The sequence below is a fragment of the Nerophis ophidion genome, linkage group LG07 (assembly GCF_033978795.1).
Source record: "Nerophis ophidion isolate RoL-2023_Sa linkage group LG07, RoL_Noph_v1.0, whole genome shotgun sequence".
NCBI lineage: Eukaryota > Metazoa > Chordata > Actinopteri > Syngnathiformes > Syngnathidae > Nerophis > Nerophis ophidion.
The window spans coordinates 16,305,030-16,328,061 of record NC_084617.1 but is presented as its reverse complement, the minus strand read 5'-3'; the positions used below and the strand labels follow the sequence as shown (position 1 = coordinate 16,328,061).

The following is a 23,032-nucleotide window of genomic DNA, read 5'->3' as shown; positions in this document are numbered from 1 at the left end:
CTTTAGCGGTGCTATGTTATCAATGGTTTCGCGCAGGGTGTCGTTAAAGTTGTTAGTGAGGTTATCAATAGAGCCCACATACTTTGGGAATGGTGCCATTACCGAGGGCAGTAGGTCAGCAAGAGTTGTCGTTGTGGCCGTATTAATGTTGCGGCTGCTATAGCAGTTATTATTATTATTAGTTTGACGAACATGCGTCTGAACCTCGAATTTTATAAGGTAATGATCGGACAATACTTTAGTATACGGGAGTATCGTAACTTTGGAAACGGTGATACCCCTGACAAGCACTAGGTCTATCGCATTACCGTTGCGATGCGTGGGTTCATTTATTATTTGTGTGAGACCACAGCTATCAATTACAGTCTGGAGTGCTACGCACGGTGGGTCCGATGGGGTATTCATATGGATATTAAAGCCCCCCATTATGATTATATTATCGGCGTGTGTCACTAGATCAGCAACGAACTCTGAGAATTCATTGATAAAGTCCGAATAGGGCCCTGGGGGGCGGTAGATAACAGCCAGGTGTAGAGGCAGCGGTGTGACAGACCTCATAGTAAGCACCTCAAACGATTTATATTTATTATTTATGTTAGGACTAAGGTTAAAGTTTTCGTTGTATATTAGTGCGACCCCCCCACCCCTTTTAAGCGGACGGGCAATATGCGCATGTGTAAAGTTAGGAGGACATGCCTCATTTAGCGCAAAAAAGTCATTTGGTTTAAGCCAGGTTTCGCTGAGACCGATGACGTTAAGATTGTTGTCTCTGATAATATCATTAACTAATAACGTTTGGGAGACAATGATCTTATGTTTAAAAAACCTATATTATAGGTAGTGGGCTGTTTTAGGGAGTTTTTGATCAAATTATCCGTAGTAGCAATATTAATAATGTTGTGTTTATTATGCCCAGTGCATTTAGTATAATTACGACCATATCTAGGAATTGATACGACAGGAATTTTCCGATTGTTTGATTGTTGCTTTGATAAACTGCACGCATCATGGTTAGCCAACTCAGTCGAACGCATGTTCCGATTGTTTGTTTGTTGCTTTGATAAACTGCACGCATCATAGTTTGCCACCTCGGTAAAACACATGTCCAACTCTGAAACACTCAAAGCAGAAAAAACGTGTTCTAATTTAACTGACTCCTTACCCAGACCAGTAGTCTCGCATTTTCCATTTAAATCGGTCTTCAGGATGGAGGGAAGTGGTGTTCTGTGGGGATTAGCCTTCTGCTTTGTCTTTAGCCCCGCCCGACATCCGCGTTTCCGATCACACCGCTGGCGTCTGCTCCGTAGACGGCCCCCGCTGCTACTATACTCCCCTGCTTCACAGGCCGCTGGATGTAGCCGCCGACGTATTCCCATGCTAGTTAGCACGGTTAGCACGCACGCGTCTATCAGTCCAAAACGGCCCGATATGTCCACATCCAGAAGTGTCTGGCGGTCGTACGTGATCACGGAGTGACCACGATGTGAGCCAGCCATAAAGTTTGTGGAATTGTCCGATATTTCTGCCAAATGTTCCATATTTAACAAGAGCCCCTCGAGAGCGCAGCCCGTCCGGGCGCCGCCATCTTGTTGCAGAATCAGAATCAGAAATACTTTATTAATCCCTGAGGGGAATTAAGATTTTCAGCACAATCCCATTCAAGATAAGACAAACATTACAGGGAGACAGAACAGGATCGCTGACAGGTCTGCCAACTTCCGGCGCCCCTTACAATAAAAGGTGAAAAACAGGTAAACGCTGGGGAGCGGGGCTTGAGAAAAATAAATATTCAATCTAAGCCTGTGCCCCTGTAGAGGGGGTCAAGACTGAGGCCAAGGAGGAAAAAACCTCATAGCCATAGTACACATAAACATGTGTATAAGTGGGAAACATCAAAGGACATTAAAAGAGCAGAGCTAACACAACCAGACATTTGTACATACAGCTACAAAAGTAAAAACAACAAAAAACATATACACTGTGGAAAACATAAAGGTGGTCTGCAGTGTTCCACGCCATCGTCCACTGGGGTGGAGGGAGCATGGCCTGAGACAGGAGCAGTCCCAACAAAGCAACCGAGAGAGCCGATTTTACCCTTGGCTGCCCGCTAAGTCTCGGCCAGTATCCAGTCCGCATGGATGAGCAAGGATACCTCCAAGGAGATCGAGGTGTCCGATACTTGCTCATTCTGCCAAGACACTGCGAAGCTTTTCCGTCCCAGCGCTCAGCGCTAGCTCCGCAGCCCTGTCTCTTCATCCACATCTCCTCCAGTCTCTCCAAACCGACTCTGGTGTGGCAGCGACCCAACAGCTGGTCTCCATGGCCAAAAGGTTTTCCGGGAAGCAGATCCAGAAGTTCACAAAAAAGCGTACTATATTAACGTTTTATTATTCAAAATTATGCATATACCAACGATCTACGGAATCAGTAACCAAACAACTATATAATCACATTTTCAGACGTCACAGTCATCCTTAGTTTACTAACAAATCACAAACTATTGACAAAGCCCAAGCGGTTAACGAAGACTAAATTATCCTCAAACATCGACTCATACAAACAAGAGAGAGGCTGGTTGTGAGGTGGTGTGAGGAAAAAAAATCTGATTTTTAATGTAAAAAAAAACTAAGGAGATGGTTTTTGATCTCAAATCCATGGGGGATCACAGCCCAATCATTATCCATGGGGAGAGAGTGGAGCAGGTGTCCTCCGATAAGTACTTGGGTATTTGTTTTGATTCACAATTAACTTGGGCTAACCAAGTTGACTGTTGTTTGCTCCCGTATTAACCAGCGCCTGCACTTTCTAAAGAGGCTCAGGGTCCACTGTGTGGCAAGCAATATGATGATGTTTTATAAAGCAAACATTAAATCTGTCATCCGTTATGGCATCTCCACACGGTCTGGAAATCTGTCTGTTAAACTCAAAACCCAACTTCAAAACCTTATCAAGAGGGCTAGTAAAATAATTGGCATGCAGCCCCCTTGTTCCCTTCAATAAATATTCGACAAAACCGTGAGGAAGCAGGGACTTAAAATCACCCGTAACCCACACCACATACTTCATAGTGAAATTGTGTTGATGCCAAATGGTAAATGGTACAGAACAGAAACATACCAACTCAACAGGTATAGATTTTCCTTGGTCCCACTGGCAATCAAAGCACTTAGCAACAGAAAACTACTGTAATAACCGGATGCAATAATGAGTGCTATATTGAGATAGTGCTATACGGGGGGAGTGTAATGTGTGATCTCATAACTAACTGATATACCTTTCGTCACTGTATTGTCGGATGAACTGTATGTAAGTATGTATGTATGTATGTATGTATGTATGTATGTGAAACGATGTCTTGATGTCCAAGACAAATTTCTCTTCGACAACAATAAAGCAAATTTTTATTATTATTATTATTATTATTATCGGACCCTTTAACTTGTCCCACATGTTTGTGCTGCGTTTAAGCTAGTTTATGTATCAGGGTCAAATACCATGAGACATTATAAAGAAACAGAAACAGAGAATAGAAGACAAACCAATGATTGCTTTTCTCGTACGAGGAGAGTAACCTGGAGCAAGTCGTCAGTTACAGGCTCCTAATTCACTCTGAAAACTTTATCCACTCTCCTCGCCTTTCAATTCATTTGGGAAAGCCGTACATTACAAACACACACACATCTGCACTAAGTGAGGAGGGGGTATTTGCAGCTGTGTTTGAAACCTAACACCTGTGGTGAGAACTTAACACATGCAAATACAGAGGATAAAGCAACTTCCTGCGTTGCTCTGTGCCATCTGCCAATTCCTCTTTGAAGTTGGTAGGTCAACCTAATTTCAATCTAACGCCAAGTTTCATTTCTCTTCAGCTTGTCTGCACAATGCATGAGCAAACAATTATATTTGAATAAAATGAGATAACTTATTTACAATTAATCCAACATTTTGCTTCAACATTTTTTGTTTAACTATCATGGACAAGCAATGAGGTACAAGCAATAGAAAATGGATGGAAGAATGTTATTAATGTGTTATATAACTAGTCCCCCAGCCATGTCAAAATCTTCCCAAACTTGACCAATTTGTTTGTGCTGCAAACATTTTTTGTCTGACATGTTTGTATTTCGAACTTTTTATGATTCATAACCAGCCCCCCACATTTTGACAAACTTCTGCCTTTCATTTGTGCTGCAACTTTTTTTTCTATTGTAGTTTTCATGGTATCAATGTTTAATAGTTTTTATTTCAACATGGTACTATTCATAACCAGCCCCCCATATTTGTCAAAACCTCCCTGAATTTTGTGCTGCAAAATATATTTTCTCTAACTATTGTAGTTTTTATAATAATGTTTTACAGTTGTCATGTTATTATTCATAACCAGCCCCGGAACCTTGTCAAAATCTTCCCTTGTTTTTGCTGCAAAAAATGTGTCTAATTATTGTAGTTTTTAATAATGTTTTATTATTCATAACCAGCCCTTTAACCTTGTCAAAATTTCCCCAAACTTGTCCCCAACGTTTATGCTGCAAACATTTTTTGTCCAACTATTATAAATTTAAGTTATTATTGTTTTATGGTTTTCATGTTAGTAACATGTTTTATTAATAACAAGCCCCCTCTCCAAACTTGTCATATTTGTTTGTTCTGCAGAAAATTTTGGTCTAATATAGTCCTTCCAGCCATCTATTTCCCACTGCATTTCAGAGTCAGTGTCGCGGGGGCAGCAGTCTAAGCAAAGATGCCCAGACTTCCCTGTCCCCAGCCACCTCTTCTTGGTTATGAATTATAACATGAAAACCCTAAAACAATAACATAACAACCATAGTAGGCAAAACAAAGTTACAGCACAAAAGAGTAAGGCAAGTTTGGGGAGGTTTTGACAATCCGGGGGAGGGCAACTTTGCACAAGTGTGTCTGATGCACTCGTTTTCCTATGCTGTTTGCAGCCAATCACGTGTCACACCTGGAGAACGTGTCTGAGGATGAGATCAACAGGCTGCTGGGAATGGTGGTGGACGTGGAGAACCTGTTTATGTCTGTGCACAAGGAGGAGGACACCGACACCAAGCAGGTCTACTTCTACCTGTTCAAGGTGAGCGCTATAGCAAGGGTGGGCAAATGTTTTGGCTCAGTGGCCACAATGGTTGAGCACATGATGCATTTAAAAGCATATCATATCTGTTGGAACTAAGAGTAGACTTCTCAAATATAATGCTCGATCATGCAGTTTGTTGTCAAGACAGAAGTAATTGAAACACATTTAAGCAAGCTGTCTTTTAATGACATGCAAACATGGCACAATGGAGTAACATCAGAGGGCAACCAGACACTTGTCAGTCACATCAGGTGATATCTTGCTTCAAAACAACTTCATGGATTTTTATATTACCTAACTTTTTCCCTTTGTTCAGTGGATTAATACCGGCCTGTGGAATGATGGAATGGTTAGGACAGTTAATAAAACACGGTCTTTACTCGCGTTAGTAAAGTGCGTTCACTTCAAACTGACACAGCGTGCGTGACTTTGCCAATATACATCCCTAGTATCGGTATTACTAGTGCGTGTGAATCTTTGGGCACTTAAAAGTTTGATCCGATTCCTGGGGTTCAATTCGATTCAGAATAAATCTTTGATTTAGACTTTTTGTTTTATTATGTTTTATTTGGGGCAGCACGGTGGAAGAGTGGTTAGTGCATCTGCCTCACAATACGAAGGTCCTGAGTAGTCCTGGGTTCAATCCCGGGCTCGGGATCTTTCTGTGTGGAGTTTTCATGTTCTCCCCTTGACTGCGTGGGTTCCCTCCGGGGACTCCGGCTTCCTCCCACCTCCAAAGACATGCACCTGGGGATAGGTTGATTGGCAACACTAAATTGGCCCTAGTGTGTGAATGTGAGTGTGAATGTTGTCTGTCTATCTGTGTTAGCCCTGCGATGAGGTGGCGACTTGTCCAGGGTGTACCCGCCTTCCGCCCGATTGTAGCAGCGCCCCCTGCTACCCCAAAGGGAATAAGGGGTAGAAAATGGATGGATGGATGTTTTATTTGGGAAAAAACATTTGAAAAACTTTTTCAAAACCGCTTACAGGTTATAACAGCTCCTTCTGGATGCATGGAGATGGCCAAAAAAATGTGATTTTAAAAATTGATTCTCATAAAAAAAACGTATTAGTATTTTTAGAAAGTGCGGCAGGCCGTTAAAAAGAAATTGCTGCGGGTCACACTCTGGACATCCCTGGACTAAAATATTATTATTATTATGTTAGTATGTTTCTTTTTTAAATTTGTTTTATTTTTGTGGCTGTGTGTAGAAGCGTTTGGTTGCATAAGCTCTGCTCTTTTAATGTATTTGATATCCTTTGTTTTGTTTGATGTTTCCCTCATAAACACGTTTGTGTTTTATGGCTCAAGAGTAGGACTGGGCGAAATATCGATATCTTGATATATCGTGGGTTTGTCTCTGTGCGATATAGAAAATAATTATATCGTGATATTCGAGTATACATTCTCACGCAGTTGCTTTTAGCTGCGAGCATTACACTGCATGCGTTTCCCACTCTTTATTGTCTCTTCTTCTCACAGAGACGTAAACCAAGCGCACCTTCTTACACACGTCACATGTGCAACGTCACACGCTCCCGCGTAGCAGACAGGTAGCGACATGGTAACGTTAGCTCTGATGGTAACGTGGAGGTGCAGGTGGTAATACGAGAGAGAGAAGGTGCAAATCTGGTAACAAATGGAGGAAGAATTAATTCCCAAGAAAAACAGCACGGGATCCATCCTCTGGTGGTGGTTTGGCTTCAAGCATTAATATGTTCAACATTTATAAATAAAATAAATAAATGGGTTGTACTTGTATAGCGCTTTTCTACCTTCAAGGTACTCAAAGCGCTTTGACATTACTTCCACATTTACCCATTCACACACACATTCACACACTGATGGAGGGAGCTGCCATGCAAGGCGCTAACCAGCACCCATCAGGAGCAAGGGTGAAGTGTCTTGCTCAGGACACAACGGACGTGACGAGGTTGGTACTAGGTGGGATTTGAACCAGGGACCCTCGGGTTGCGCACGGCCACTCTCCCACTGCGCCACGCCGTCCCTGACATGCGGCAAAAGCGTTGCTACAAAAAGTAGTAGCACTGCTAATGTAGCATCATTTGGAAAATCACCCGCGAGAGAATGAGGAGTGCTTGAAACTCTGCATGTCAACATCTTTGGCCAGTGCCACACCAACAAAATGCCGGAGCAACTATTTCCAGATCAACACCGTATGAAAAAAAAAGTCAACAACTAAAGGAGATAACGTCCGCAGGAACCTATTATGCAGCTCATTTTTATTTTAGTTATTGAAATATCTTGTGTGATATCATGCACAAAAGTGCACTTTATTTGTTTTTTAACTATTGTAGTGGCGTTCTGTACAAAAAGTGCACTTTAATGTAGTGTTGTTTTGATATGTCATCTTGGTGACATCATTCACAAAAGTGCACTCATAGCTTGTTTTAAAATGTCTCTGACAATCTTGCACTTTCTGTTTTGGAAATGACATGAATGTTTGTGCCACTGCTTAATAGCTGTTTAATAAATACAGTTTTGGTAAATTGACTTAGTTGTGATTTCCCTATCTGCATGAAAGTTTAAAATGAGTATATATTAATGTAGTATGAAGAAGAATGTTTTAATGTAGACACATAGAAACATCATACTGCTGTGATTATATCTATCAAGTGTTAATTCAAGGCTAAGGCAAAATATCGAGATATATATCGTGTATCGTGACATGGCCTAAAAATATTGAGATATTAATAATAGACCATATCACCCAGCCCTAGCTCAGAGTTTTTTTTTTCCTTGGCCTCAATCTGGACCCTCTCTCCAGGGGCCCAGGCTTAAATTGAATTTTTGTTTTCCTCACCCTGCAGCGTTTACCTGTTTCTCACCTTTTTTGTAAGGGGCGACGGAAGTTGGCAGACCCGTCAGCTGAAAATGTTCATTTCCGCTCGGGGATTATTAAAGTATTTCTGATTCTGATTCTGAATTTGCTGAAAGGTAAAACATGTTATTTATTCTCTATTTGTAGCTGCTGAGAAAATGCATCCTGCAGATGAGCCAGCCGGTGGTAGAGGGGTCCCTGGGCAGTCCACCTTTTGAAAAGCCAAACATTGAGCAGGTGAATTTGAATTCACAAATATCAACCAAGGGGCATCACTATTTTTTATTGATTTAATTATTATTCTCTTATTTTGTCCTTCTCGCCAAAGGGGGTTTTGAATTTTGTCCAGTACAAGTTCAGCCACTTGGCCCCCAAGGAAAGGCAGACCATGTTCGAGCTGTCCAAGATGTTCCTCCTCTGCCTCAACTACTGGAAGCTGGAGACTCCGACACAGTACCGCCAGCGCACGCAGAAGGACGACGGCACGGCGTACAAGGTGGACTACACCCGCTGGCTGTGCTACTGCCACGTGCCTCAGAGCAACGATAGCCTGCCGCGCTACGAGACCACGCAAGTGTTCGGCCGCAGCCTGCTCAAGTCCATCTTCACGGTGACGCGGCGCCAGCTGCTGGAGAAGTTCAGGGTGGAGAAGGACAAGCTGCTGCCAGAGAAGCGCACGCTCATTCTCACGCACTTCCCCAAGTAAGGCCCTTAAGAATAATCTTGATTGATTGATTGATTGATTGATTGAAACTTTTATTGGGTGGATTGCACAGTACAGTACATATTCCGTACAAATGACCACTAAATGGTAACACCCGAAAAAGTTTTTCAACTTGTTAAAGTCGGGGTCCAAGTTAATCAATTCATGGGAAACGTCGCATATCGACTTGTTGTCACGTAATAATGTTTATCATCATCAGGTTTTTGTCCATGCTGGAGGAGGAAATCTACGGGGAAAATTCTCCCATCTGGGAAGCGGACTTCACCGTGCCCGCTGCTGATGGCGCACAGCTGGGACATCAGACAGGTGAGGCAAAAGAAGCGGGAAAACATTCAAAAATTCTGTCTTTTCAAACACAATGCTCAGTGTTGGTAGACACACTGTACTTAATTATTCTGGAAGTGTAAAATTCACACAACATACTGAGCCTTTCTCATATTCATCAGATGAAAAGTGCTTGATAGTAAAATGTCCGATTTAAGATATCCGATATAAGCTGTCCTGCAGTGTATTTCCTTGTACAAAGTTGGCCAGCTTTTAACATCTAAATGTGCCATTTAAAAGGTAAACATGGTGGGTTATATGCTACTAGAAGCTAGCAGCTACACAACAGCTGAGCATACTAGCGCACAAGCTAGACATTCATAATAATATTGGAACAATATTTCTGTCTAAAACAACACATATGTCAATATAAACAAGATTCTAATGATTATAGCTGCATATTACTTACACATACAAAGTCTCCAAAGCCGAAGCATATTAGAAATGATCCAATAACAAATGTTTCCTCATCATTTAACGTATTGCGTCATGAGCTTAACTTAATAAATTATTGTGGCCACTACGTATCACCAAAAACACGGTACTTGAGAATAGTTTGTATTCGGACACATGACTTTTGAACGAAAGTGAACAAAGTGGTGGGCCATCAAACCAACTGTGTAGCAGAGTGCGACCTATCTGTAAGGGGCTGAGATCTCACCACTAAAAGCAGATACGAGCAAAAAATCCAAACCATGCAATTGAATCTATCCGAATACGTTAACAAAATAAGATTTGTCGAGTGATCTCAAGGATTATCCGTCTGTGGAGTTTCCAGACATGTTGAGCTATTTTGTGCACCAGATATCATTCTATACGACAAAACTAATGAAAACTTGGAAAACCACGGAGGTCCACAACTTCTTTGTGTGTGGTTGGGTCAAAGAAATTGGTATCAATTCGTAATCATGCAGAGTTTTTCCTCTGGTAAGGTTGCATTTTTTTATTTAACTTTGCGTATACTGCCATGTCTGTTGCCTATATTGCTGTTTAAGAGTAGCTTGTTTTTCCCTGTCGTATTAAAATATAACTAAAGATGTCAACATTGTGTACGTGCTGAAATCTAAATTTATGATTGATGCCTTTGATAAAAGCTTAACTCCTTTAGGATTTAATCGCATTAGATTTCTTTCATTTAGACTCGCCGAATTGGTGCTTTACGGAACACTTGTAGCAAACATGAGTTTAAGAAATACAAATAATATCAATATAATACTTCAATGGGAAACACTAAATGTTAAAAGTATATCAAACATACCTTTAACCAAATGATCACTGCAAACTTGTGCGTTCTTCAACTCTGCCTTCTTGGACTCGAGTGTGGAGCCCTTTTCTTGTCTCCTCCGTAAAATCTTGACTTATTTCGCCCTTCTTTATTACCGCTCGAGGAACTCTTAAGAAACTTTTATCCTTTTTTCGAGATAAACGGTTTCAACAGCCTAAAACATCCTCGCATAGTTAATGAGCCGGAAGTTGTATCAGGTGAATATAAACTATAATTAGTGTTTTATTGTTGGAGAGTAGCAGGGGTGCTCAAAAAAATCGGTTCACATCCAAATCACAATTTTTGTTAACTATGATTCAATATTGATTTATAAAAAATTTATAATATTGTATTATTTTTTTTTTTAATACATTTTTGAATAAAAAAGTATTTATTACCCTAAGAGTCCGAATTGAAATTTTGAAGGTGCGCAAAGATTGCCACATTTCGTCATTAGATTGTGTACCTAATGAAATGACCAGTGCATGTATACAAAAATACAGGAATATGACTTGGTGTTTTTTTTTGGGTGTTCCAGTGATCAGTCCGGCTGCTGTGTCGGGCTCCTCGGCTCTTTCCAAGGGATTGAGCGGCGGTTCGTCATTGGGCGGTCTTGAGGGTCTTGCAGGATCAGAGCCCAACACAGGTCCACATCTTTTTTTTTTATCCATTTTTTTTTAATTTTTCTATTTCATTCATTCAAGTTCAAACAAAAGAAAAAAAATAATCAAATTCCATCGTCCTGCATCTTGTTTTAATTTTTTGACGTGTCCCCTTGTGTTCAGGAGAGAAGCGTAAACTCCCCGAGGCACTGACGTTGGAGGACGCCAAACGTATCCGTGTGATGGGCGACATTCCCATGGAGCTGGTCAACGAGGTCATGATGACCATCACCGACCCAGCCGCCATGCTGGGCCCTGAGGTTGGTCAGTCGGTCTCACATCAGTCAGTCTGAGACATGATCCAGTATATCTATATTGTATTTGTTCTTTATAGACCAATCTTCTGACGCCAAATGCTGCCCGCGACGAGACGGCGCGTCTGGAGGAGCGGCGCGGCATTATCGAGTTCCACGTCATCGGGAACTCTCTCTCCCAAAAGTCCAACAAGAAGATCCTGATGTGGCTGGTGGGACTGCAGAACGTCTTCTCACATCAGTTACCTCGCATGCCCAAGGAATACATCACGCGCCTCGTCTTTGACCCGTGAGTCACCGGCATCTTATGGCGTTAGATTGCACCTGTTTGATTTTATTTTTTATCATCCCCTAACAGTAAGCACAAGACCTTAGCCCTGATCAAAGATGGCCGCGTCATCGGGGGCATCTGTTTTAGAATGTTTCCCACTCAGGGCTTCACAGAGATTGTCTTCTGCGCTGTGACATCCAACGAGCAAGTGAAGGTACGCAAATAACATTTAAAAACCAGCTATTTTGGTAACTACAAGGGGCAGCATGGGTTTGAGTGTGACATTTGTACACCGCAGTTTGTTCACTTGACTAACTTCACAATTGTTGTAATTAATGTTCCTGCAATGACAGTGGAATTCTTAAAGCTCAACATCCCTGAAGTAGTGCAGTTCCGAATTTGAACGCAATGTTTACAAATAATACAAAATTGACTTTGTACAATGTTTCACAAAAGCAGTGTAAGTTACTAACGCTGTTACTTTTACTAGTAACGGGTTATCCAATAATTACTTTTACGTACATTACTATGCCGTTACAGATGCATTTGATGTAACATGACACGCTACTTTTCATGTGGTTATATGTCAACAAGACAGCGTGTTAACTAGTTTATTGCAGGAAATAACTTTTTACTAATGCAAGCAACAACCAGCATCAATTTATATTATTATAACAATGAATACGAAGACGCAACATGACACAGTAAACAGCATGTAGGCCAAGTACACACACACTTACACATGCTTGTTGTGTAATGAGAAGGGAAGGAGGCGACAGCCAATGCAGAACTGCAGTTTACAAGGTTTATTTAAACCTTTGATGAGTACATGGCGTGTGTATGCTACTCTAAGTGAATGGGTGTAGGCTATGTGTAGAATTAATAGTGTAAGTGTTTCCAGGGGTTGTTGTCTGTGAGTGTTGGATCTATCCTTCGTCGAATCAAGGGGGCAAGGCGAAGAAGCAGTCCGTAAACAGGCAAGGGTTTGAGTGTAGAATCGAGGCAGTATGGTCCGTGTCCGAGCAGGGGGCAAGGATCGAGGAAGGCAGTGAGAGATCCGGATGGATGTCAAGAAGCAAGACACGATCACAGATGACGGGGAAGACACAAGGGACATGAACAAGGGAGACACGGCGAGAGCACAGAGAAGGCGAGCGAAGCACAGGGGAGGTAATGCCAGACGTGATGCTTCCTGGGAAGATGAGCAACGTTCTGGCAAAGGTTCCTCAGTTCCGCTGGTCTTTATGCCACTCCCTCTCATCAGGTCCAGGTGCGTTTATTCGTTGCTGCGTGGGAATGCTGCGCTCAGCGCGAGCAGGGGCATGTCTGAGCGCGCTGCCAGGGGAGGTGCTGGCAGCTCCAGCTGCCGAGGAAACGCGGGTTCGAGTCCGCAAAGTGACAACACTCCCACTAATACAAAAAGAGAATAATGAACAACAAAACGATGAAACGGTAACGTTTGGATTCATCCAGAGCAACTGTACCTGAATCGTTTTTAGATATATTTACCCATAACCCATATTTTTCATCGTACATTAGAACCTTGATTTACAAATGTAATTGGTTTTTGAACATGGTTTGTAAATCGAAAAGTTAGTATAGTGAAGCAAAGTGAAAAACAATGAAAATGTGGATAATTAGTTGGATCCCAGACAAGTCCCTATTTTGGTAAAATAATGCACTCTTTAAAGACCCTAATGTGTGTGTGGGTATGTATGTATGTACAGTGTAAATATATATATATATATATATATATATATATATCCATCCATCCATTTTCTACCGCTTATTCCCTTTTGGGGTCGCGGGGGGCGCTGGCGCCTATCTCAGCTACAATCAGGCGGAAGGCGGGGTACACCCTGGACAAGTCGCTATCTCATCGCAGGGCCAACACAGATAGACAGACAACATTCACACTCACATTCACACACTAGGGCCAATTTAGTGTTGCATATATTAGGGCTGTGAATCTTTGGGTGTCTCACGACTCGATTCAATATCGATTCTTGTGGTCACGACTCGATAATATATCGATTTTTTTCGATTCGATTCTCGATTCAAAAACAATTTTTTTCCCCGATTTAATAGGAGTCTGTATTCATTCAATACAATTCAATAGGGACGGCGTGGCGCAGTGGGAGAGTGGCCGTGCGCAACCCGAGGGTCACTGGTTCAAATCCCACCTAGAACCAACCTCGTCATGTCTGTTGTGTCCTAAGCAAGACACTTCACCCTTGCTCCTGATGGGTGCTGGTTGGCGCCTTGCATGGCAGCTCCCTCCATCAGTGTGTGAATGTGTGTGTGAATGGATAAATGTGGAAGTAGTATCAAAGCGCTTTGAGTACCCTGAAGGTAGAAAAGCGCTATACAAGTACAACCCATTTATCATTTATTTATTTAATACATAGGATTTCAGCACGATCCACCCGAGTCTGCTGACATGCAAGCAGAGTAGTAGATTTTTGTAAAAAGCTTTTATAATTGTAAAGGACAATGTTTTATCAACTGATTGCAATAATGTAAATTTGTTTTAACTATTAAACGAACCAAAAATATGACTTATTCTATCTTTGTGAAAACATTGGACACAGTGTGTTGTGAAGCTTATGAGATGCAATGAAAGTGTAAGCCACTGTGATACTTTTTTATTATTTTTATAAATGTCTAATGATAATGTCAATGAGGGATTTTTAATCCCTGCTATTCTGAAATTATAACTAATATTGATACTGTTGTTGATTATATTAATTTTTGTTTCAATACTTTTGGTTTGTTCTGTGTCGTGTTTGTGTCTCCTCTCAAGTGCTCTGTTTATTCCAGTTCTGAGTTGCTGGGTCAGGTTTGGTTTGGGAATTGGATTGCATTTTTATGGTATTGCTGTGTAGTGGTTTGTTTGATTGATTTAAAAAAATAAAAAAGAAAGAATCTTTTTTAATTAAAAAAAAAATCGATTTTTAAAAAATTAGAATAGATTCTGAATCGTACAACATAAACGATTCGATTCGATTCGTATTCGAATCGATTTTTTCCCACCCCCCTAATGTATGTATGTATGTATATATATACATATATATATATATATATATATATATATATATATATATATATATATATATATATATATAAGGTCTGTGAAATTTACAAGTTAACTCAAGGGATTATTCCCCAAAAATATATTGCATTAATCATTAGGGATGTAACAGTATTATATATACTGCAGTATTTTGAAAAAAAATAAAAAAATGATTAGAACATTGTAGCATTATGTTTTTGTTCAATTACAGTAAGCATGTTCATCCTAAACATTCCTGACACTTCATTTTAGACCCAATTGCCCTTTTACCAAGCAATTTTTTGGGACATATACTGTGATGATATCGTACCATGGCCTTAATACCGTGATAATATCGTACTGTGAGATTTTAATAGCGTTACATCTCTTAATCATGTACTCACTTGGATTAATCATGCAGTTTATTTTGACTGTACAAGCTCTTTTACCTTAACCGCTATACGGTCAGTGGTTAGAGCAAGGCATACGTTGGTACAAAAATAAGTGAGGAGACTCCTACCGGAGTGCTCACTGGCAAATTTCATTCTAAAATACAGCCTTAAAGATCTTAAGATAAAACCAGGTTTTGTGCAAATAAATGACTTAAATTCAAGTAGAACGTATAAAAACATTCTGACTGTAAATTGCATGTGTTCAAATATTTGTTTTTTTCCAAAGCTAATTTCAATTATTCAAGCAACAAAATGTAATTAATCGTGATTTATCCAAATTCCAAAATGTGATTAATCTGATTTAAAAATATTAATTTGATATTCCTAATAAATATATATCTAACAAAGATAACAAGGCGGTAATGGATCAACAATTGCTTTATCATCAATACAATGATAGCAAGCCTAACTGTCAACACAGACAAAAAACTCCCTTTGTGCTCTCAAAAACGTTAACAACCATGTTGCTACTGAACAGGAAGTGACATATCCAAAATAGCTCCACGCTAAGGCTTCCAGCACCACATAAAGATGCATGATTGAATGAAGCGTTTTTACACAGACACATAGTTCACACACAGTAGTATATTTAGCCCAATCTAAGAATTTGTAAATCAAAAAGTTTGACAAAGAAGGGGTTTGTAAATCAAAGTTCCACTGTAACCGGTTTTGAATAGCATTAAAATCCATTTTTAATAATGCGGTTGATGTGATTGTGATCTTGTTTATATTACACCATCTTTGATTTTGACCAACTTTATCCTTTTTTGTCAGATGCTTCTGGTTAAATAAATCTTTTCTTTCTTTAATGTTGCATCAGGGCTATGGCACACACTTGATGAACCACCTGAAAGAGTACCACATCAAACACAACATCCTCTATTTCCTCACTTACGCCGACGAGTACGCCATTGGCTACTTCAAGAAGCAGGTCACTTCCCTGTTCTCTCACCACTCTCTACTGACCCACGTTACTTTGAAATTCACGTTGCCCCACCTCTTGACAGGGCTTCTCCAAAGACATCAAGGTGCCCAAGAGTCGCTACCTGGGCTACATTAAAGACTACGAGGGAGCCACGTTGATGGAGTGTGAGCTCAACCCCCGCATACCGTACACGGAGCTGTCCCACATCATTAAAAGGCAGAAAGAGGTAAGCCGTCTTCATTACTGTTGTGGATTTAATTCACATTCATTTTTTTTTATGTCCTTTTTCTCTCTAGATCATCAAGAAGCTGATTGAGAGGAAACAGAGTCAGATCAGGAAAGTCTACCCAGGCCTGACCTGCTTCAAGGAGGGTGTGCGGCAAATTCCTGTAGAGAGTATTCCCGGCATACGTGAGTTTTCATTCTAGATGAAAACAAATAACCGAACCAATGGCTGTAGTGCTTACCTTGTTGTCTTGTAGGAGAGACTGGATGGAAACCCAGCGCCAAGGAAAAAGTGTAAGTTTTCCACATGCCCATTAAAGTGCTTGAAATTTTGACCTGTACTCAGGCTGGGAGATATCGCTGAACACCTAACACATACTGATACGTCCCTAATGATTATTGGTATTTTTTATGACCTATCAAAAATAAAGACCAGGATAAAATATATTAAATGTAAACATTTTTATTTAAAATGTAACCTTCTTCTTAGCTATCAAAGCTGAAAAGATTTGAGCTCACATTGAACACATAACAATAACCTCCTAAAATGAAGGCGCAAAAATAAAGAAATATGCATGACATACCGTTTTTTTTGGATTATAAGTCGCAGTTTTTTTCATAGTTTGGCCGGGGGTGTGACATATACTCCGGAGCGAGTTATGTGTGAAATTATTAACACATTACCGTAAAACATCAAATAATATTATTTATCCCTCTCGGCTCTCTATCTTCTCTCTCTCGTCTTCACGGTGGAAGAGTGGTTAGTGCGTCTGCCTCACAATACGAAGTTCCTGCAGTCCTGGGTTCAAATCCAGGCTTGGAATCTTTCTGTGTGGAGTTTGCATGTTCTCCCCGTGAATGCGTGGGTTCCCTCCGGGTACTCCGGCTTCCTCCCACCTCCAAAGACATGCACCTGGGGATAGGTTGATTGGCAACACTAAATTGGCCCTAGTGTGTGAAAGTGAGTGTGAATGTTGTCTATTTGTGTTGGCCCTGCGATAAGGTGGCAACTTGTCCAGGGTGTACCCCGCCTTCCGCCCGATTGTAGCTGAGATAGGCGCCAGCGCCCCCCGTGACCCCAAAAGGGAATAAGCGATAGAAAATGGATGGATGGATGGATGGACTATTTATCTCATTCGCGGAAGAGACGGAGAAAATGTCAGCAATCGTCACACACACGTCAACCAATAAGAAGTCGGCGGGGGAGGGTCATGGCAGAAGTGCATTATGGGTCATGGAATGCTATTTGCTATATGCTACTGCCGTAGCTATTAAACTGGATAATTTCAACGTTGGCGGTAACTCATAAAAACTGAGAAGGGCTGAACAAAAATGGCACCGAAAAAGAAATGATGTACTGCATATTACAAGCTGGACGTAGTGAAATATGCAGCAGAAAACGACAAGAGGAAGCGGCGCATACCTTTGGAGTTGTTTAGAAGCGACATCAAGGAAGAAGATTTCATGGGATTTAGCGATTTAGGAGTGACAGATTGTTTGGTAAATGTATAGCGTGTTCTATATGTTATAGTTATTTGAATGACTCTTACCATAAAATGTTACGTTAACATACCAGGCACCTTCTCAGTTGGTTATTTATGCGTCATGTTACGTACACTTATTCAGCCTGTTGTTCACTATTTTTCATTTATTCTAAATTGCCTTTCAAATGTCTATTCTTGGTGTTGGATTTTATCAAATAAATTTCCCCAAAAAATGCGACTTATACTCCAGTGCGACGTATATACTGTATGTTTTTTTCCTTCTTTATTATGCATTTTCGGCCGGTGCGACGTATACTCCGGAGCGACTTATAATCTGAAAAGTACGGTACTCAAAAAAATGTAACAGTGTGAAAATGTAAATACTTTAATTTTCTGCAAGTTTAGTGCCAGGAGTTAAAGCTGTGCTCTTAAGGGTGAACGCGGCTAAGTTGGTGTGGTATTACTAGTCTTGGTGGGGACGACCGCCTTGCATCATTTACAGACCACTTTGGTCTGACTATGAACTGTTTGGAAAAAATCCAAAAAACTGCCATACTGTGAGGTTGCTTTTCACTGCCTGCAGCATCTTATTTTTATTTTCTCTTCTCACTCCATGAAAATATTTATCCGTGAGACAATGGTGCAATCAAGGGAGTCGTTGATACTGTTACCTGATTGGCTGTTAGCGTGTCACTCCCACTGAACAGTGATCACTTCCTAATTGCTCGGTTACCAGGTTTCTGGCACGGCTGCTCTACCCACTACGCCACGCCCCCATTAGGAAAATTCCTTAAGGGCAAATACTTAACACATTTTTAAAAATACACCAAACAAACCTTTTACAAAGTAGTCACTGCAAACTTCTACATTCTCCGACTCTGCTCCCTTGGACTGGAGTGCTATGTTTGAGAGCTGCGTTTCCGCTCTTCTTAATGACCTCTATAAAGAAACGTTTCTCCTTTTTGCTATTTGAACGGTTTGTACAGCCGAAAACAACGAGAGTTTAGTTTTTTGTTTTTTTTTTCGAGAAAGTTTAAATGGCACCTTGTACCCATTGATAGCACATTAGCTTGACCACCACGCATATTTGATAAGCTTTACGTGACGTCATGTGAATCACAGCAATTGCTCAGCCCACCCCTGTATTATTCAGTTTCCCGTAGGACTGCAATCTACTTGTGGTGGTGGGGTGGGGTAAATGACACTGTTTGATTTACATAATTGGCCATGACATTTTTACGGACGTGAGAGATAAATCGTAAGCAAAAAATATGAACAGCCAAACAAATACATTCAAAAATACAAATTAATTTATTCTCTGTCTTCTTTTAATATTTTTTATTTTTTAAGTCTCAAGCAAAACTGAGTGAGTGATTGAGTGCTTCTGAATGGTGGGGTGGGCACAGCAGGACCCGTTGCTTGTTGAGAAGATTAATGTATGCTTTCGAGTGTGTGTGTCTCCAAAAGACCAGGAAAAGTCCCTAAATTTGTCACTAGTAGCTTTTTAAAAAAAAAAAAGAAGAGAGAATCTAGAGGGTTCTAAATAATTGCCAAGTTGCTACTCCTGCTATGTCTTCTTACTCTCTGGCAGACCAGGTGTGTGTGACAAGTGTTAAGAAGCAGCGTTACAATGCCATCTACTGTACATCGGTGTTTATAAGCCAAGGCAAACCAAATCTTCCACATTACCAAATGTATTTGTTATTAACCCCATTACATTACATTATTTAATGTTTGGTATAGATGCTATTACTAGCAGGATTGTATTTTGGTTTGTGTGCTTGGATGTATAATTAACAACAAGTGGGTGCGACAAAAGCTTGAGAAAAGGAATCCACTTTATATGATATCAGAGTAACCAGTAAATCGGGCAAGCAGTGCTAAGTCTGCTTTTGTTTAGTAGTTTTTGGTATTTTTAAGCCTTTTTGAGGGTTTTTCTTTAAAAAAAAATAACAAAAAAAAACACCTAAATTGGCAGACATGCCACAAAAAATGTTCTCAGCTGCATACCTTTGATGTTTTTGTGTGAATCCAGTTCCACTTTGTAACATTTATGAGTAGATCCAAAAAAAGTCTCAAGAATCCTTGCCCAGAAATCTGCCATTCTGGTTTGAAGCGACCCATTTTGACCTTTTCCAAGGTTCAACTCAACTCAGATAATTTGTCTGGTTACTTCCGAATTCCAGTCATGTTGTGTTACGGACATGTGCGACCCGAAATTGGGAAAATGTTTTTCCACCTCTCGAAATCTGTATTTAAAGACTTTTTTTTTGGTTGTCTTTTTTTTTTTTTTATTACTTTATCGCTATGGTTTCACAAAACTATAAAATATTTCGTCTTTTAACATTGCCTGTGCTTTAGGAAATAAACAATTACAGTAAATTGCATTAATTAATAAATAAAAAATTAAAATGAAATTATAGTTAAATGTTCGTACTAACAATTTTTTAAAGGCTTTATTTGAAAAAAAATAACTTCCTTTTTTTCATTCCTTAAAATCAAACCCAAAAAACAATCAACATAATAAAGGAAAAGGATTGCGTAATAGTCTCAAATCTGCTTACAAATATTTGTTTTTCTTGCTTAGATTTGTATTTTTTTGATGTAATGTTACATAGGAAAGAGGTGAAGGACCCTGACATGCTGTACAACATGCTGAAGAACCTGCTGGCCCAGATTAAGGTAAGCAAACGGTTAAAAAGTTTTAGTCCTAGAAGTACGCCACAGTTCATTTTTATAAGCCTTGTGTGTGTAACATGTTTACGTTATCTCATCTCTTTTCAACAGACTCACCCGGATGCTTGGCCATTCATGGAACCCGTGAAGAAATCCGAAGCTCCGGATTACTACGAGGTCATCCGCTTCCCCATCGGTCAGTCGCTCATCTCTTCGCCCAGAATTACCCGCATAGCGTCTGTTGCTCACCCCGTCTCGCCCGCAGACCTGAAGACCATGACGGAGCGGCTGAAGAACCGCTACTACGTGACCAAAAAGCTCTTCATCGCAGACCTGCAGCGAATCATCACCAACTGTCGCGAGTACAACCCCCCCGACAGCGAGTACTGCAAATGTGCCAACACCCTGGAGAAGTTCTTCTACTTCAAATTGAAAGACGGAGGCTTGATAGAGAAATGAACAAGACATAGCGGGTGAAAAGTCTGCGTACCAAAGTCACACACGCGTTTTATTTATAACATTCCGCTTTACGTGGTGCTTCGGATTCTCATGTAAAGTCACCAAAAACTGGACCTCGGGGATTTAAAAGCCACGTTGCCTTCAGTTACTGACACACTTGAAGCGATCGAGAGAACAACAGCACAACAAGGCTGTGCTCGGTGGATTAATCCTGTCTGATTGCCTAAATGTTACAATCGTGCATCACTGTCACAACGCAGCGGTTCTTTTCAAACGTTCAGATTTGTATTTTTCATCCCCACATTGGTTACAACAAATGTTACTTCGACGTCCGCCTTGGAGATAAATCATCGTGCGTCTGGCTTCAACAGTTTTGCCGAACCAGTGCTTGAAATATGTTTGCTGCGCAAGAATATCCCCGATTTGCGGTCTTTAAATACCCGTGTAAAGATGGTAAATCATGTTTATTATATTCCAGTGAACTCTGTGGCAATACCATTAATCCTTTTTAGGCCTCAAATGTGGTCTAGTCCGTGTGTGTGTGTGTGCGTGTGTGTGTGTGTGTGTGTGTGTGCGTGTGTGTGTGTGTGTGTGTTCGTGCGTGCGCGTTCTTGTACTTCCACTCTTCTTAAGACATCAACAAAGAAAAGTAACTTCCATATGAGGAGCGGTGAAAAAGTTAGGACCGAAATCATGGTCCAATACTGAAAACTATTGCATCTGATAGAGAATGTCTCATTAACACCCTTGGTGGTTAAATCTATCAAACTGAGGGTGGTCCCAAAAAGGAGGGATTTTTCAAATTGACTGTGTGTCACTCCCCCTGTGGTCAACATATGTAATAACAAGTGTGTGGAGGAAATTGAAATGTGCCCTCTTTGGCCAAAATATAATTTAAAGAATACAATAAATATGTATAAAGAGACATACTGTGATAACTTGAAATGATGAAGATTGAAACACAGTACAAACAAAAAATTCAAAAAATATAAATTAAAAGCGTAGCTTTTTTATATTTGCATAGTATGTATATGTTATTAATGTTGTAAATACAAATCTATATATCTACAAAGGGTTGTCCTAATTTCGGAGGTCTCAAGAAGGTAACAAATACAAGAGTGCGTGGGTGTGCGCGTGTGTGTGTGTGTGCGCGCGTGTGTGTGTGTGTGTGTGGTAGACAAAACTTGCCATGTTTTGTTTTCTACTTGAAATCATGAACAAGTAGCTCTCTGTAGTAGCTTTCACGGTTCACACGCCAGTTACTGTCACTGTAGTACTATAAATGAAAATAAAGGTTTGGTCTTTTTGGGGTAAACCACTCAATGTGTAGGCGTGATGTCAGGATTAAAAAGCATTGTTGGACTAGCTTGTCAAATGATGGTAATGCTAGTGTCTGTTAATATTCCCATAAAACATAATTTCACACAAAGCGAATATGGGAAAACATTCTACAAGTGAAGTGTTTGGAAAACCAAGTTCACACTAGTTGTGCGTGTGCGTGGAGCACTCACCTGCTGTTTTGACTGTTTTAGTGTATCACAATGGCGCCATCTGCTGGAATAAAACATCACACCTGCAAATATTTGTTCCCATAGTATCTGTGCAGAAAGGAATACGAAATGCATAACTCTTGTCAATAAATGGTACACGGTAAAAAAGAATATGTACTATTTATATAAATGCATACATATATAGACTTGCATACGTAAAATATTACTATTTGTTACTGCGGTAGGCGACCATCGTGAAAGTTGTGTTTACTCTCCTCTGAAAATTGGACACTTAGGATTTCAAATGTCCGGAAATAATTTTATCTCGTCCATCCATCCATTTTTTACCGCTTGTCCCTTTCCAGGTTGCGGGGGGTGCTGGAGCCTATATCAGCTGCATTTGGGCGGAAGGCGGGTACACCCTGGACAAGTCGCCAGTCAAAGCTGTTTAATGTTCACATTTGTTATAGTGGTAAACCTCTTTAGTTTGTTTTCCTTCCAGCATAACTCCCATGCAAGTACTAACCGGGCTCCCGAGATCTGACGATCTTCCTCAGGGTTGTAAGCCGATAATACCTGAATCCTATTTCCAAGTAAGTGTGCACTGAGAAATTTTCGCTTACTTTATCCGAAGAAGAGCACAATCTTTATTTTACTGCACCTGGAGTGGGATGGATTTAAAATGGTTTCAAAATATATTTTAGGGCTGCAGCTATATCAGCTGCATTTGGGCGGAAGGCGGGTACACCCTGGACAAGTCGCCAGTCAAAGCTGTTTAATGTTCACATTTGTTATACTGGTAAACCTCTTTAGTTTGTTTTCCTTCCAG

General features: G+C 40.4%; 1 protein-coding gene across 1 annotated transcript in view; it reads left to right on the top strand.

Moving 5' to 3' along the window:
* Positions 1–22,293, top strand: part of kat2a (K(lysine) acetyltransferase 2A) — a 28,293-nt gene extending 6,000 nt beyond the window's left edge. The window contains exons 3-17 of the mRNA XM_061905447.1: positions 4,950–5,095; positions 8,089–8,178; positions 8,270–8,643; positions 8,865–8,971; positions 10,792–10,899; positions 11,039–11,175; positions 11,250–11,458; positions 11,528–11,654; positions 15,765–15,875; positions 15,952–16,095; positions 16,166–16,280; positions 16,352–16,388; positions 20,197–20,260; positions 20,366–20,450; positions 20,520–22,293. Coding sequence (XP_061761431.1) covers positions 4,950–5,095; positions 8,089–8,178; positions 8,270–8,643; positions 8,865–8,971; positions 10,792–10,899; positions 11,039–11,175; positions 11,250–11,458; positions 11,528–11,654; positions 15,765–15,875; positions 15,952–16,095; positions 16,166–16,280; positions 16,352–16,388; positions 20,197–20,260; positions 20,366–20,450; positions 20,520–20,713 — 2,048 coding nt within the window. The 3' untranslated portion in view covers positions 20,714–22,293. The remainder of the gene's footprint in view (positions 1–4,949; positions 5,096–8,088; positions 8,179–8,269; positions 8,644–8,864; positions 8,972–10,791; positions 10,900–11,038; positions 11,176–11,249; positions 11,459–11,527; positions 11,655–15,764; positions 15,876–15,951; positions 16,096–16,165; positions 16,281–16,351; positions 16,389–20,196; positions 20,261–20,365; positions 20,451–20,519) is intronic.
* Positions 22,294–23,032: the final 739 nt, after the last annotated feature.